Consider the following 15359-nt stretch of genomic DNA (forward strand, 5'->3'; position numbering starts at 1 on the left):
CTACCTGAAGACTGCGTTTCACCCATAGAACCTTGGCGAGTAAATATACAAGAGGAGATTTGGGCAGAGTTCTAAAAACCCAGTGGCGTATTTACAATGGTGCAATGCGTTCGGGCCCCTGAGTCCCAGTGGAGCCCACACTGCACCCATTTTTTAATACTTAATCTCCGTAGCCCCACATTGAAGGCAGCAGTGCTACCGGAATCACAGGAAAAATTGCGTTTGCGCAATAGAGCCTGAGCGCTTTAGTGCTCAGACTCTATTGCACTGGGTGGTTGCGGAGCTGCAGCTGGCAGAGGGGAGGGGGCCAGAGCGGTTTTCGTTAAAGTTAACAGCAGCACAGATTATTTCAGCTCAGCCAACAGGTGCCTTGCCTGTCTTTCTGTAGGACATGGGCCAACATGTAACCAAGTGAATATTACAGGGGTTGCCTTGTACATATTGCGAGAGTAGTTAGGTCAATAGTGTTGGGGCCAAAAAGTCAACACTGAAAACCGGTAGAGATACTGTGAAGGTCAACAAGAAAAATGATGACGCATTGAAAGTTTGGCATGGTGCCAGTGTCGACACCTGAGCACTCAGACCCCCAATTAGTGGTGTACTGCGTTCCCTCACGTCAGGCCAGGGGCTTTACTCTGCTAGTGCTGCCCTCTGCATATGTTATTGTTCCCAATCATAGGCCACATGGATGCTATGAAGTATGTAAAAGTCCCAAAACATAAAAAAGAAAATTGTCAACCTTTTTCGTGTTTCAACCATTGCCATGCCAACCATTTCCTTCTGGTAACCTATTGTCAAAATTAGAAATGTTTAACTTTCAAATATGCGTACCCTTTCTTTGAATATTTTTCTATAAATATAATTGGATGTGTTCTCATCTGGAAGGAGGGGGTGGTCATGCTAAACCCATGTAGTATAGTGTACATCATGTCTAACACGTTTGTATGCCTTGTCAGCAGATTATTATATTAATAGTAGTAGTAGTGATAGTAGTAGTATAAACACCTCAAAAACTTTACATTTCCTGATTGGATTGGGTGATTAGGTTTAATTTTTTTTTGAAGCTTAAGGGCGGTATTCAACTTCGGACGCTATTTCCGACAGGGGAAATAGAGCCGGCCACCTATTTAATGCTGCCGTTACCAACAGCGTTGATGATGGATTTAGACAGAACAGACCCGACTTTAAAACAAGTCGGATCTGTATTGTCATCACGTCCGTTTCTTGACAATCCGTGGCCGTTTTCGCCAGCAGGCCCACTTTTCTCCACTTGACAGGTGGAACATTGAATTCCTCCTGTCGAATTGCAGGCCAGGCGACCGAAAACAGCCCAGGATTCCGACTGTTGGGACGTTCCGACAGTCGGAATCCCACATTGAATACCCCCCTTAGTGTCTTTTCTACAGTAAAAACTCCTTGCCAATGTGGTGCCACCAAAGTAAGCTCTGAATCTTATGTCCTAAGTGTTTGAATTTCAAGGTCATTGCTTTTCTTCAAGGTCACCCTTACTCTGCCGGGGAGCACATACAGAAAATATCATTACATTTCCACAGTCTTAATGTTTCCATTGACACCGAAAAGCAGGGATCCAGATTTGTATTCTGCAGGGTCTGTCATGGTAGTATTCATTTCAACTCCACTGACTTCTTCCTTCCTCTTCTGCGCCTCCTCTTCCTCTCTCATTTGCTCACTCTCTGGGTACTGCTGGGCAGGACATCCCCGGATTAGGTGACGACGGTTATGGAACAAAGAGTCTGAGTAAGTTCCCAGGAATGGTCACTACATCATTTCTCGTTTCTATTCTTTCTCCCCTCCCCACCCCACCCCACCTTTTATATTTAAAAAAAAAATTCTGTTCATTTTTTTTTATTTTTAGTTTCCCAAATGACCTTCCCCACCCAGCATGCACAGACGCCAGTTTTATTTGTTGCCCACTAGTGAATGCACAAAATACTGTATATGCGCTTCCGATTGTATTGTTATGCATGATGATAAGGTAGAACTCCATAGCATCCTATGGAACTGTCTAACGTGCTTGTTTTTTAACGCTGCTTTTGGTTTTCTGTAATAGTAGTTGGTTCTGTGAGAGTGATGACTTATTAATGTACAGAAACACATTTCTGGGTTACATCTATGCTTCCTGAGTGCTGTTGTTTTATTTTTATGAAATGTTTTCAGATCTGTTTCTTTGATTGTATAATGAAGGTGTTTATGCAACCTGAGGCAGCTGTATCAGGCAGCAGGGCTTCAGGGCAGAGAAATAAAGGCAATATACAAAAAAAGTATTCCTAATCCATAAATTATTGCAATAATTATTATAATATAATAGTTAAAATCTAGTATTTATTATATTATCATAATAATAATAAATAATTGACAATATAAATGTATTGATATTAATAATAAAATATAATTAGTATGATTATAGTAATAATATTTGTTATTATTATAGTAATTATTACTATTAATCATTATATTAATTATTATTAGTAGTATTAATAGTATCAGTATGAGTAAAGTATTTATTACTTTAATCATACTAATAATAATAATATTATTCTTATTGTAATTATATTATCATTATTATTAGTATGATAATAGTAATTATATCAATATTATTATGATTATAGTAATAATAATTAATATGAATATTATTATTAGTAGTAGTATGATTATATTAATTATTATTATTATTATTATAGTCATATATTTATTATATTAATTATTAGTATTATTAATAATATTAATATGATTAAAGTAATTCATACTAATGCTGATAATATTCTTATTATTGTAATTATATTCTCATTATTATTAGTATGTTTATAGTAATATTATTATTATTAAATATCTACAGTATTATTATTATTATTAATAATATTATTAGTATGATTATAGGCATCATTATTATTATTTGTATTATATACTAATAATAATAATAATAATAATAATAATAATAATGGTTTGTCACACCCCTGTCCTCACCTGCTGCAGCTCCTCAGTGCATTTTGGGCATGTGCCAGGTACTGTACATAGACATCTAGTGACTGATCATGAAGGTAACATGCTTGATTATCTTACAGGTACTGAAAATAAAGTTGTACAATTCTGCAACTTTGTAGGTCTACTTATTTTTTTAGCAATGACCTCCAAACTGTATTTATTTATGATTAGCATTACCCAGATTCAGTTTATCCATTAAGCCACCTGGTCTTCTGCCCTGGGTCCTGTGGGCATGCAAACAAGCACAGATTGCTACAAATAGTTTTGTTGGGTTTTAGTTTTGACAAACATAGGCGGTAGGAGACCAAAACCGGTCCTTTACCTATGTCTCCATTGGGGTTAAGACTCTTTCTTATAGGTCGTCCTTACAGCCTATCAATTCACTAGGGACAAATAAAATGAGGCACTTGGATGAAAGTTAAAGCAATACTCACATCAGTGATAGAATTTATAAGGAATCTCCATGCTCTATGGATAAATTAGTCTTTAACTGCCTGAAATTCAAATTTGCAATAAATTTCCAAACTTTGTGTAAAGTAAAATGTTTAAGTTGGATTTATCTAAATTTGAACAAATTGTTCAACCATGTTTAAGACGGTTTGGACATGGGCCCTCATTCTGGTTGAGCAGCGTTAGTTTGCAGCTTTGCAAGCCTTGTAGTGCCCCCCCCCCCCACACACACACACACACTATTTGTTGATTTTCGCTGCAGCACCCAGCATTTTGGTGGGTACGCCTAGAAAACATGCAAACACCTCCTTAGCCACCTCCTGCACACCCACCCCCCCTGATGCGAGCGCCACGAAAACTATGCAAGTCTCCGAGGGCGCGCGCAGTGAAGGCATTCACATAAGCGATTATGCGCATGCGACACAGAATATCAGTCGCCGTTGCAAATTCACAACGTAGCGTACCGCCCAGAATCAGGGCCATCATTTAGACTATAGACTATTCAATATAATATTGCTATAATGTGTCAAGGGCAGCAGTCACTGTTATTCATGTTCTGTGTGGTTTTCTATGTACACACCGGATCAGCACTCCAGGTTTTGGCTGATCCACTTTGCCTTGTTTTCATGCATACCTTTAGTCTTTGGGTGTGGCTGCCTCCTAATCCACTTGGTATATAGGTATGCTCTCAGCATTCCGAAGTCTTGTTTATTCCTGTGATACTCTTAGTATAGTCCTTGTTCCATTTCTATGTGCCCAGAGATTCTCAGCATCCCAGCAAACTCCTTTCTGAGATTACTCCAGAGTTCAGGTTATTCCAGCCTGTGTTTCTTAGACCTCAGTGCAGCAGCTGTGTCCTAGATTACCTCCAGTCTAAGAGGCCCTGCCTGTGTCAGAGAACCATTGTATCTGGTCTTTGTCCAGCTTCTGTGAGTATCAGCGGCTTCCCCACCCATTGTGTTGGATTCGCACCTTTCATTACAATCTGCCATTGGTATTCTCCCAGCGCCAGCCGGAGCCGTAGCTCAGGTCCTGAGAAAGAGTCATGGAGGCGGTTAGGGCACAGGCCCAATCACGTGCCATCTTGTCTTGTGTATGTTTCTTGGTTGTTTGTCTCCGGGAGATGCCAGAGGCTTTGGTCTAGCCTGGCGATGGTGTCACTTAGGCGGTTAGGTTGTAAACATATCCGCAATACCTTGGTTATAGTTTTGTTCGCATTATAGAGGTAAAGGCCGCAAATCCTATGTTCAGCTCCGGTTTGCAAGGCCGCATGCTCTAATTTATATTCAGCCTAGTTATCATTTGTTATTTAGTCAGTTTATCCTCTTACTAGTGCCCAGACTTGGTTGGGGAGGAGCTAGTCTGCCGTGGAAAGGCGGCTATTAGTGGCGGAGTCTAAGACCAGCGCAAGTGCCAGCCGATTCAGGGTATAGTAAGAGAGTCAGGGTCAGGCTCACATGCTGATGTGGCTTCACCACCTTGGCCCCAGAAGCACAATTCAGGCTGTACTCACAGCAAGGGTTAACCCGAGTACACCCCAGATTATCATAAAATATTGTTTTTGTAACATGATTTCCATTGCAACCAGTAAATGTGTTTGCCATTCCAATTAAACAAATCGTACATACATTATTTAGTATAGACTTTAAGTTCCTATATGTAGAACAATCCAACGTGTTCTTGTTTCCGGTCATGTCTTAACTGCCAGCGACGGAGTTTTAAGTTCATCCATCTAATTTGTATGAACAGCTTAGCACTGATTAAATGCTCACCATGGTGGTTGATATTTATGATATAGGTCCAAACCATACAGTAGTTGCACTCATGAAACTGGCCACATTCAACCAATGATTCAGACATCTACAGATTCCGGGAATGGAACAAAGTCACTGTAACTTCCCAAGTAGCACTGGCTGAACCTGTGATTCCAGTTGTTGGGCAAGCAGATACGTTCAGAGCCCCTGATGGCAGGGTAAGAAGCACCCATGGGAAGAGGGCCCTTATAAGGAGGAGAGCTTACAAACTATAAGGGAGGTAGAGTCAGCCAAATAATTGAAGTAGAAACAGAAGGGTGATGGTAATATCACTCAAGACCATTAGCTAAGTGCTAGACTTGTTTAGGAAAGTGATGGGACATCCAGGAGCAAATGGCATAAATATAGAAGGAGATGCAAGAGAGAAGAGAGGGTTCTGCAGTTCTGGTGAATAGCCCTGTGTATGGCACTGTGCAACATGCAACAGGAGACTCGCGCTTGCCTCGGGCACTGACCAATTCTCAAAACCATTTGGGTTCTTGAAATACAAGTCAAAGGCCTGGATGGGTCTTTAAGCCTGTAATACTATAGCACCAGGAACTCTGAAACAGATCAGGATATTCTGCAAAAATCTGGAAACGAGTGCGCAAAAATGTAGGTGAAGAGTGGAATTTATTATATTAGCCCCGGAGGAACGGACAGCCCGGGCAGCGAGCGAGTCCCATCTAGATCGCAGGAAGTAAATAACATCCATTATAGATCTAAGTAGCACCAGCAAGGCCTATTTGTAAGTTATTACAACACCAGGTTGATCTATTTTCTCAAAAGTTTCCTTTTAAGCAAAACACCTGCTCCGCCGGTCAAACATTTCAGCCGTCTCCCTGATAAACGCCAATTTCCGCAATCCACATCAAAAATTATTTGTTTTCCCATATAATTAATCCTAACTAATAATCACTTTTGCTGGAAGAGTTATTGCCTCTTTCAGCTGCATCTCCTGTGATCTCAGTGCAACTGGTTAGCTTTCATCATGCAAGAAAATAGGTCAAGATGCAGCTTCTCCAATTAACTGTAAAACATTTCTATAAAAGGTGAAGTGTTTCTCCAGAGAGCAGAAACAGGCTGCACAATCTGAATTTATTTTCCACAATGACACATAGGAGACCAGGACAGGCGGCCATTTCAAAGAGACCGGCGTTAAGTTGTCAGGATCCTGTATTCGTCCTCAGTAACACAGGCAGCGGCGTAAAGTGCTGCCACCTAGGGGAGGGGGGATTCCTGGTGACGGTAAAATGGAACAGCTCTGTGTACCATATTTAATAATACCAAAAGGTATATAGAATACTGTTAATGCACCGCTATTGTACTCTGCCTAAGCTTGATCGCCCATTCCATTCCCCGGTTCTGCCTCTCCAAGATTTAGGAGATAGCCAGGCAATGACCCATCCCCAGATCTGCCATGTGACCTGTCGGGTCTCATTACTGGGGGGTGTGGCCAAGCGTGGGGGGTTTGTCTGTATCGGAGCTCTGTCACAAATCTTTACTGCGGTACACCAAAGAGGGCGCTGTTACACCTCCCTGATAAAAAATCATGGGCCCAGATGCTTTACAAATAGCAAAAGCTTTCTCTAGACCATTCTCTCTCTGGTGGTTACGGACTCTTATCCAAGCCTCAGTTACGTCAGGAAGTTTTTGAAAAATGGCCGAGTTTATTGGCCGAATGTCATTTTTAGATTGGGTGAAAGAGCCTTAAAATAAAATTATTACATAGGAATAATCAGGGAGAGGCACAATCCATGATCCAGCCTCTAGGCTGGATCATGGATCGTGCCGGAATGTTTTACTGCACATGGACAGTAACCCAAAGTTATTTAATAAAGGGATTATTTTCCCTTTTCGGAGTTTGGAATTTTGTCCCTGAAAACAGTTGTGATGTCAAATGAATATACCGCAAGCTGAATAAAAAACTTTCTGGGCTGGAGGAAATATTGGAGCATACTTCTATGAAATGATGTCAGTACAAGGACATCCCAGCTTCTCCTGCAGCAATTATTACAATTTAAGTCACGGGAGAGAAAATTATATACTGCGGTTGTGAAAGTAGGGTCACATCCAATTTAAATAAAATACAAATATATTAAAATAAAAAATGGACATGGACGGTATCTTTCTCCACAAGACAGATTCTCATACCACAATTGTTGAATGATCTGCAGTATGCAGCAGCTCTTGTTGAACTGAAAGAACCAGCATGCCCTGTCAACTGCTGTGACAGTCGGAGCAGTTTAATACTCCGCTGTTACCTGTAGTTAGAGAGCTGTAAGGCAGATGCCTTTTCCCTGAGCCACAGATAACACTCATTGCATGTTATAAGATTCCTTTTTACTGTTCATCTTAACTATCCTTGTTTTGTTCTTCTCATTTCTCCTTATCGCAAAATTAGGATCAAAAGGAAATGTTTTCCAGGGGGAGGAGTCCAACTGTTTTATATTTTATTGATTGGTCGGACGGCGAAACAGTTTTCCCACACTCTGAGGAATCGGTTTAATTACACATTTTCAAAGATTCCGGCAACATTGTGTAACATGATCAATAATTCAGCACTATAATAATTCAGCCCCACAGGACAATCTCTCTCTTTTTCTCCGTGGGGATCATCGTGCTTTTTAGACTTTATACCAGTGTTTAATGACTTTTAATTTCTTTTTCTTCCCATACTAGGAGGACAAGAGGACTGTATTCTGTCGTATGAGCCAGTTACCCGACAGGAGAGTAAGTTTCCGATAGAGCTTTTGTCATATTGCCTGTTTCCTATACAATGGGGCGAAGCAAGTATTATTATTATTATTATTATTATTATTATTATTATTATAATTTTATTTATAAGGCGCCACAAGTGTTTCGCAGCGCCGTACAAAGGAACAATACAGGGAGACAAAACTTGGCATAACATTGAATAAATAACAAAAATACAGTACAAATAAAGAGCGCCACAGATCAATACACATTACAGCTTAAATGTAAGTAGTGAGGACCCAATCAACATACAACTAGAGGCTTGAGGCCAATGATGGAGATGAGTATGCAGACGAAGATGGTCACTGAGTGTTAGAGTAAAGGAGAGCTGTGAGTGAAATGTGAAGAGAAGTGGGCTTTGACAACAGGAGGGAAGAGGGCCCTACTCGGAGGAGTTTACAATCTAGTAGGAAGGGGAAACAGACAGATTACAAGAGGTGCAAGCGAGGGGGTGGTGGTTAGATAGCAGGATGTAAACAGGCAAGGGGTCGGAGAACCAGCTGGTTTATGCAGTGGAAGGGTACGCTTTGATGAATAGGTGAGTTTTCAGTGCCCGTTTGAAGCTTTGCAAGGTCGGGGAGAGTCTAATGGAGCGAGGGAGTGCGTTCCACTGAAGGGGTGCAGCATGGGCAAAGTCCTGTACTCTAGCATGGGAAGCAGTGATCAGGGTGGAGGAGAGACGACAATCGTCAGCTGACCGTAGAGGGCGGGAGGGTGTATGAATGGAGATGAGGTTAGAGATATAGGGAGCAATGGAATTAGAGATGGCCCTGTATGTGAGTGTGAGGTGTTTGAAGAGGATTCTGTAGGGGAATGGAAGCCAGTGCAGATTTTGTTGAAGGGGAGTAGCAGAGTTAGAGCGGCGGGAGAGGAAGATAAGCCTGGCTGCAGCATTGAGGACAGATTGGAGAGGAGCTAGTTGGGATTGAGTGAGGCCAGTGAGAAGAGCATTACAGTAGTCAAGCCGTGAGATGACCAATGAGTGGATGATCAGCTTAGTTGCACTCTGTGAGAGAAAGGGCCTGATGCGAGCAATGTTGCGTAACTGGAACCGGCAAGAATGGGCCAGGGCTTGGATGTGGGGTGCAAAGGAGAGGGAGGAGTCAAGAGTGACACCCAGGCAGCGGAGTTGGGGAACAGGGGAGATGATGGTGTTGTTAACAGTGATAGAGATATTAGTAGGGGGCATAGCTCTGGGTGGGGGAAAGATAATAAGTTCGGTTTTGTCCATATTCAGCTTCAGAAATCGCTCAGACATCCAGGTAGAGATGGCAGTTGGAAACTTGAGAGAAAACAGTGGGGGACAGATCAGGGGAGGAGAGGTAGATTTGGGTGTCATCTGCATAGAGGTGATATTGGAAGCCAAAGGAGTTAATGAGTGCACCCAGAGAGGAGGTGTACAGAGAGAACAGAATGGGGCCAAGGACGGAACCCTGAGGGACCCCGACAGGAAGGATAGAAGGTGGTGAGGTAGAGTCAGAGGCAGAGACTGAGAAGGAACGGTTGAAGAGGTAAGAGGAAAACCAGTTGAAGACTGTGCCAGAGAGGCCAATGTTTTGGAGTGTGTGGAGGAGGAGAGGGTGATCCACAGTGTCAAAGGCAGCAGATAGGTCCAAAAGGATAAGCAGGGAGAAGTGACCCTTGGATTTGGCTGACAGCAGGTCATTGGTGACTTTCACTAGGGCAGTCTCAGTGGAATGAAGTGGGCAAAAGCCAGATTGAAGGGGATCTAGGATGGAGTGGTCAGACAGGTAGCTGGTGAGACGCCTGTAAACCAGCCGTTCTAGTATTTTAGAGGCAAATGGGAGAAGAGAGATAGGGCGGTAGCTTGTGGGAGATAAAGGGTCCAGATTAGTTTTTTTAAGAATAGGCGAGACCAGAGCGTGTTTGAAGGGTGAGGGAAAGATGCCAGTAGAAAGAGATAGGTTAAAGAGGTGAGCAAGGTGGGAGCAGCCAGTGGGGGAGAGGGAACTGAGGAGACGGGAGGGGAGAGGGTCCAAGGGACAGGTAGAGGGGGGAGAGGATGAGATGAAGGAGTGGACTTCCTCAGCTGTAGTAGGGCAGAAGGATGACAGAGTGGGGTAGTTGGTAGGGGAGGATGATTGGGGTGGGTGGGCAGCAGAGGGGGTATGGAAGGAGATATCATGTCGGATAACCTCAATTTTAGAGAGGAAGAAGGAGGCAAAGTCAGTGGCAGTGAGGGATGAAGGGAGGAGGGTTGGTGCAGGGCGAAGTAGAGTGTTGAAAGTATCAAAGAGACGTCGGGGATTGGAGGAATGGGAAGAGATGAGAGATTTGAAGAAAGATTGTTTGGTATAGGAGAGAGCAGCGCTGTAGGAGGAGAGAATAAACTTGAAATGGAGGAAGTCTTCCAGAGAGTGAGATTTCCTCCAGAGGCGTTCGGTATTCAGCCTATCAATGAATGTCACCTTACTGAGGCATGGGGTAAAGATTCCGAGGTGCCTCATGCCTCTGTAATGATGAAGGGTTTCTCAAAGTACACATATATAATTATTGTAACTCTTTCGCCTTTAAGATACCTTTTTTAACACAGAGATTCATATTTTCCCTCTCCAGAATTTCAGGTTTCCCTAGATTTACCAGAGAGTACTCATCCTTCTGGCTAGTACACAGGTTCACAAACTCTGTCCTCGCGACCCAACAGATCATTTTCCAGGTCACCTGTGTTTTTTTTTAATTGTGACAGTTGGTGCTACGCAGCGCTCCTGCCGGGTGACCTGTGTGTGGGGTCCCGAGGACCGAGTTTGAAAATTACTAGGCTAGTAGGTTCAATGCCCGGTGAGTCACAGCAAAAAATCCCACCCACTGCAGCATGGCGTTGCAAATCACCGAGGGGCGTGGGGAAAATTATGCTAATTAAATTAAGTCACCACAACCCCCCACCTGGACCCTTTAAACTGCACCCCCCACTACTGCAATCTCCTGGGTGGAGCATAAAAGTTTGTAAGTTTGGATAAGTGATTTGCATTGTGAATTATCCAGGGTTACTTACTTTATAACCTACTGAGAATTCATATTGGATAACGCTGTACAGTATATAAGGCACAGGATGCTAAACATAACACAATGAATTACTTGTCTCCTCTGCAGTTAATTACACCAGGCCGGTCATTATTCTTGGTCCCATGAAAGACAGAGTCAATGACGACTTGATATCTGAATTTCCTGAAAAATTTGGCTCCTGCGTTCCACGTAAGTACAAATGACTTTTACCTTAATGAAGAAACAACACGTTAATAAAGATTGGATACTTGCTCTACGCCGGTCCAGATAGACTCTGGGAAGGATCGAAGATATTGATAAGATTCCCTTAATAAGATGCTTTGGAAACAGAACACAGACACTTAGGGATAAATGAGCGAATTAGAAAACAAGATTTACTTTGTGATTTACTATCTTTATAATGCATTATGAGTTCCTTTTGTGCAGAAGAATCAAATCCAGTGTATATTGTCACCCCGGGATCCGCCACTACTCTCTGACCTGACAAACAAAGGAGGGGGACAATAATATTTCTAATTATAATGTTGATCCTTCAATTAGTATTAATAGGATTTAGCAAAAACTTTATTAATTGTTCTGCTCTCTTACGGTCAAACACAAGACATAAACTGAACTGATCATTTTTTCTCCATCATAATGATTTAATATTGCCAAGAGGAATTGGGTTATGTTGTGCTACACAGATGTGTCCCTTGGCTTAGTATGTCTTATGAAGACAACAATTACCAGGTAAAGGGATACCGCAAGCTACTTTTGCCGTAAAAGTGATTGCTGCCTTAACTCTAGCACCGAGATCGCGTCGGCGCCTGCAACTCACAGTATACTAAATGGTCTGAAAATGTCCGACGTTCATGGTCGCTACAAGTGTTCTAATGCTTTGATTGGACAAGGGATTTCATTTTTTTTTTTTTTGCAAAAATTAGCAGCGTGCTGAAGCCTGTCTCTGTGACTGATTGATGCTTTTGTCCCCTACAGATACAACAAGACCAAAGAGAGATTACGAAGTGGACGGCAGAGATTACCATTTTGTCATATCTAGGGAACAGATGGAAAAAGACATTCAGGAGCACAAATTCATAGAGGCCGGGCAGTACAACGAGAATTTGTATGGAACTAGTGTACAATCTGTAAAGTTTGTGGCGGAAAGGGTAAGTTCCTGCTCTGCCTACTATTACCAGACAGGAATATTTCTGCTACATGATAGAAACATCTATTCGAGCCTTCAGAGATGATAAATTAATAAAAGCAACATTTCACTGAAAGCAACAATTTATTATAATCCCGATATTGGCAGGTAAAAAAAAAACAATCCCGATACTCTAATGTGCTGGGGGGGGGGGGGGGGGATTTGGCAACCAGGGACGTGCGGTGAGGCAAACCAGAGCCAGATTTGCACACAATTTATGAGCCCTGGGGTACATGTGGGCATTATACACGTGTGCAGCAGTATACACTGCTGGAGATTCGCTGAGTTTTGATAAGAGATGCACAGAAAAGATAGCCAGGTGAGGCAGCGCCTCACCTCCCATAGACTTTTTACTCCAGAGTTTTGAGTATAAAAATTATTAGAATAATAAAAATATATTTTTTTATATATATATTATTTGTATTTTTGACATACTTTATAAGTTCAAAACTCCGGCATATACGTGAGTATGGCATATACGTGAGCGTGCCTCACCCCACCGCACGCCCCATAGTGAAAGGTGACAGAGGTGGCAATTCAGTCCATCCGCTAGTGGCTATTCTGAGTATACATGTAGGCCTGTACATGTTAATTCATGAGTGCGGTAGGGATGCTATTGAATGGTTTATCATCAATGGTCTCCGTCGAAATATGTCCTTGTTACTTTATATTGATGGCAGAAAACCATTGATGGCTTGGACAATCATTGGGCATAACTACTGCGGGGCATGTGGAAGTGGCATGCCAATCAGAGAAAGAGGCAGAGCAATCAGGGAAAGAAGCAGGACAATCAGAGAAAGAGGCGAGACAGTCAGGGAAAAAGGTGGGGCAATCGGAGAAAGAGGCGAACCCAAAACCTAGTCCTAGACATAGACTGGTACGCCCAAGGAGCTGTTGTCTCCAACCCAATCTTAGCCACCACGCAGGAAGACAACAATGCCAACTTCATGTTAGTTATCTTGAAATCAAAAAGAGGCTGCCTGGGAGCCGGACATGATGTTGGGAGGAGGAGCTTTAGAAAGGGGTTGGTGCTGTCTAAGAGGTGCGCAGATGCATCCTGCACACCGCAAGTGCTCACCTATGGACCTCTGCCATTGACTATCGGTGGTAAACCATCAATGGTCATTGGGCCTCCCCAGTGTGTGACAGCTGCAGGCCTGCATTCATCTTAAAGACCTTTATCTGTAGCAGAATCAGTAGCAGCAGTTGGAAGAGAGGTGGTCAGTGGATGTGCTCTGAACCTACTAGGAGAAGTAGCCGATTACCTTAGGGAATGCCTGGAGTGGTTTTGCAGGACAACTAAGAGTCCATGGGGTGGTTGGTGATGGAGCAGTGATGGAGCAATGGGGTTTCTCTATACAAGTTTAATCAATAATTGTAGACCAGTGAAGTGGCCTAATTGAGTTTGGACACCCAACGAAAGTGTCTTCCAGTGAGTAAACTCATGATTTCAGAGACAAATTTTCCACAAGGCAACCTAGGGTCCAGCAGGTCCCAAGGGGCATAAAGATATCCTGGCCGTCCAAAAGATCCTAGAGGAGCATTGAGCTAGTACTACATGACATTATGACATCACAGGGACCCGGCTACAGAATGGTCTCACCCGCTCTATGTGGACAGTCAGGTTACTGTAAATGTGACACAGGGATTAATCCTACTTCCAAAAGGCCTAGAGCCTGATTCAGATTTGTACGCGATGTCGATGGTCACACGGCTGAGCATTAATCAGTAGATTGTGCACGCGCCGAGGTACTCTATCGCTTCAGACTGCAATCAGCAGCAGAAATATAGATTGAGGGAAGAGGGCCCCAAACCAGTATACATAGCCTAGGGCCCCATGAGGTCTGCTTCTGCATGCTTGTGGCCCCTTTCAGCAAGCAGGACTGAAAAACATGCAATAAGCAAACTGTGGTCTTATTTTTGTTTGAATTTCATAAAATCCTATTTTGTTGCACTCAATTAATTTTTTTTTTGTTTAGAAAAAAAAGAGCAGATTGTAATTGTATACACCCTGTTATGGAACTAGTAACGACACAATTGCATAGGATAGTTTTTGTTAACAGTGTACTTACTGGGAAGTTGTCCTGAGGACAGAATTACCCCTGTCTTCCCCCCACTGCCCCTGGTATAGCCCCTTAGCAGTTGCAGGACATGCAGAGACCATGCTGCTATGAGGCATGCAGAGACCATGCAGTTATGAGGCATGCGGAGGCCATGCAGTTGCAGGACACGCAGACCATGCAGTTATGAGGCATGCAGAGGCAATGCATTTGCAGGACACGCAGACCATGCAGTTATGAGGCATGCAGAGGCCATGCAGTTGCAGGACATGCAGTTATGAGGCATGCAGAGGCCATGTCGTTGCAGTCATTCAGAGGCCATGTCGTTGCAATCATGCAGAGGCCATGCAGTTGCAGTGATGCAGAGGCCATGCAGTTATGAGGTATGCAGAGGCCATGCAGTTGCAGTCATGCAGAGGCCATGCAGTTGCAGTCATGCAGAGGCCATGCAGTTGCAGTCATGCAGAGGCCATGCAGTTAGGCATACAGAGGCCATGCAGTTAGGCATGCAGAGGCCATGCAGTTGCAGACATGCAGAGGCCATGCAGTTGCAGACATGCAGAGGCCATGCAGTTGCAGTCATGCAGAGACCATGCAGTTATGAGGCATACAGAGGCCATGCAGTTGCAGGACATACAGAGGCCATGCAGTTGCAGTCATGCAGAGACCATGCAGTTATGAGGGAGGCATGTGGAGGCCATGCAGTTGCAGACATACAGAGGCCATGCAGTTGCAGATATGCAGAGGCCATGCAGTTTCAGTCATGCAGAGGCCATGCAGTTGCAGACATGCAGAGGCCATGTAGTTGCAGTCATGCAAAGACCATGCAGTAATGAGGCATGCGAAGGCCATGCAGTTGCAGACATGCAGAGGCCATGCAGTTAGGCATACAGAGGTCATGCAGTTGCAGTCATGCAGAGGCCATGCAGTTAGGCATACAGAGGCCATGTGGTTGCAGTCATGCAGAGGCCATGTAGTTGCAGACATGCAGAGGCCATGCAGTTGCAGACATACAGAGGACATGCAGTTGCAGACATGCAGAAGCCATGCAGTTAAGCATACATAGGTCATGCAGTAGCAGTCATG

At 43.3% G+C, this 15359-nt stretch overlaps 1 protein-coding gene across 15 annotated transcripts in view; it reads left to right on the forward strand.

Moving 5' to 3' along the window:
• Window positions 1-15359, forward strand: part of DLG2 (discs large MAGUK scaffold protein 2) — an 895737-nt gene that overhangs the window by 870537 nt on the left and 9841 nt on the right. For 11 of the 15 annotated variants that reach the window (XM_083170304.1, XM_083170302.1, XM_083170305.1 and 8 more), the window contains 3 exons: window positions 7929-7979; window positions 11115-11216; window positions 12003-12175. In XM_083170304.1, coding sequence (XP_083026430.1) covers window positions 7929-7979; window positions 11115-11216; window positions 12003-12175 — 326 coding nt within the window. Of the gene's footprint in view, window positions 1-1712; window positions 1759-7928; window positions 7980-11114; window positions 11217-12002; window positions 12176-15359 lie in introns of those variants that run through there. The other 4 variants (XM_083170303.1, XM_083170316.1, XR_014469831.1 and 1 more) reach the window with 3 other exon arrangements.

The sequence above is a fragment of the Crinia signifera genome, chromosome 2 (assembly GCF_055691185.1).
Source record: "Crinia signifera chromosome 2, ASM5569118v1, whole genome shotgun sequence".
NCBI lineage: Eukaryota > Metazoa > Chordata > Amphibia > Anura > Myobatrachidae > Crinia > Crinia signifera.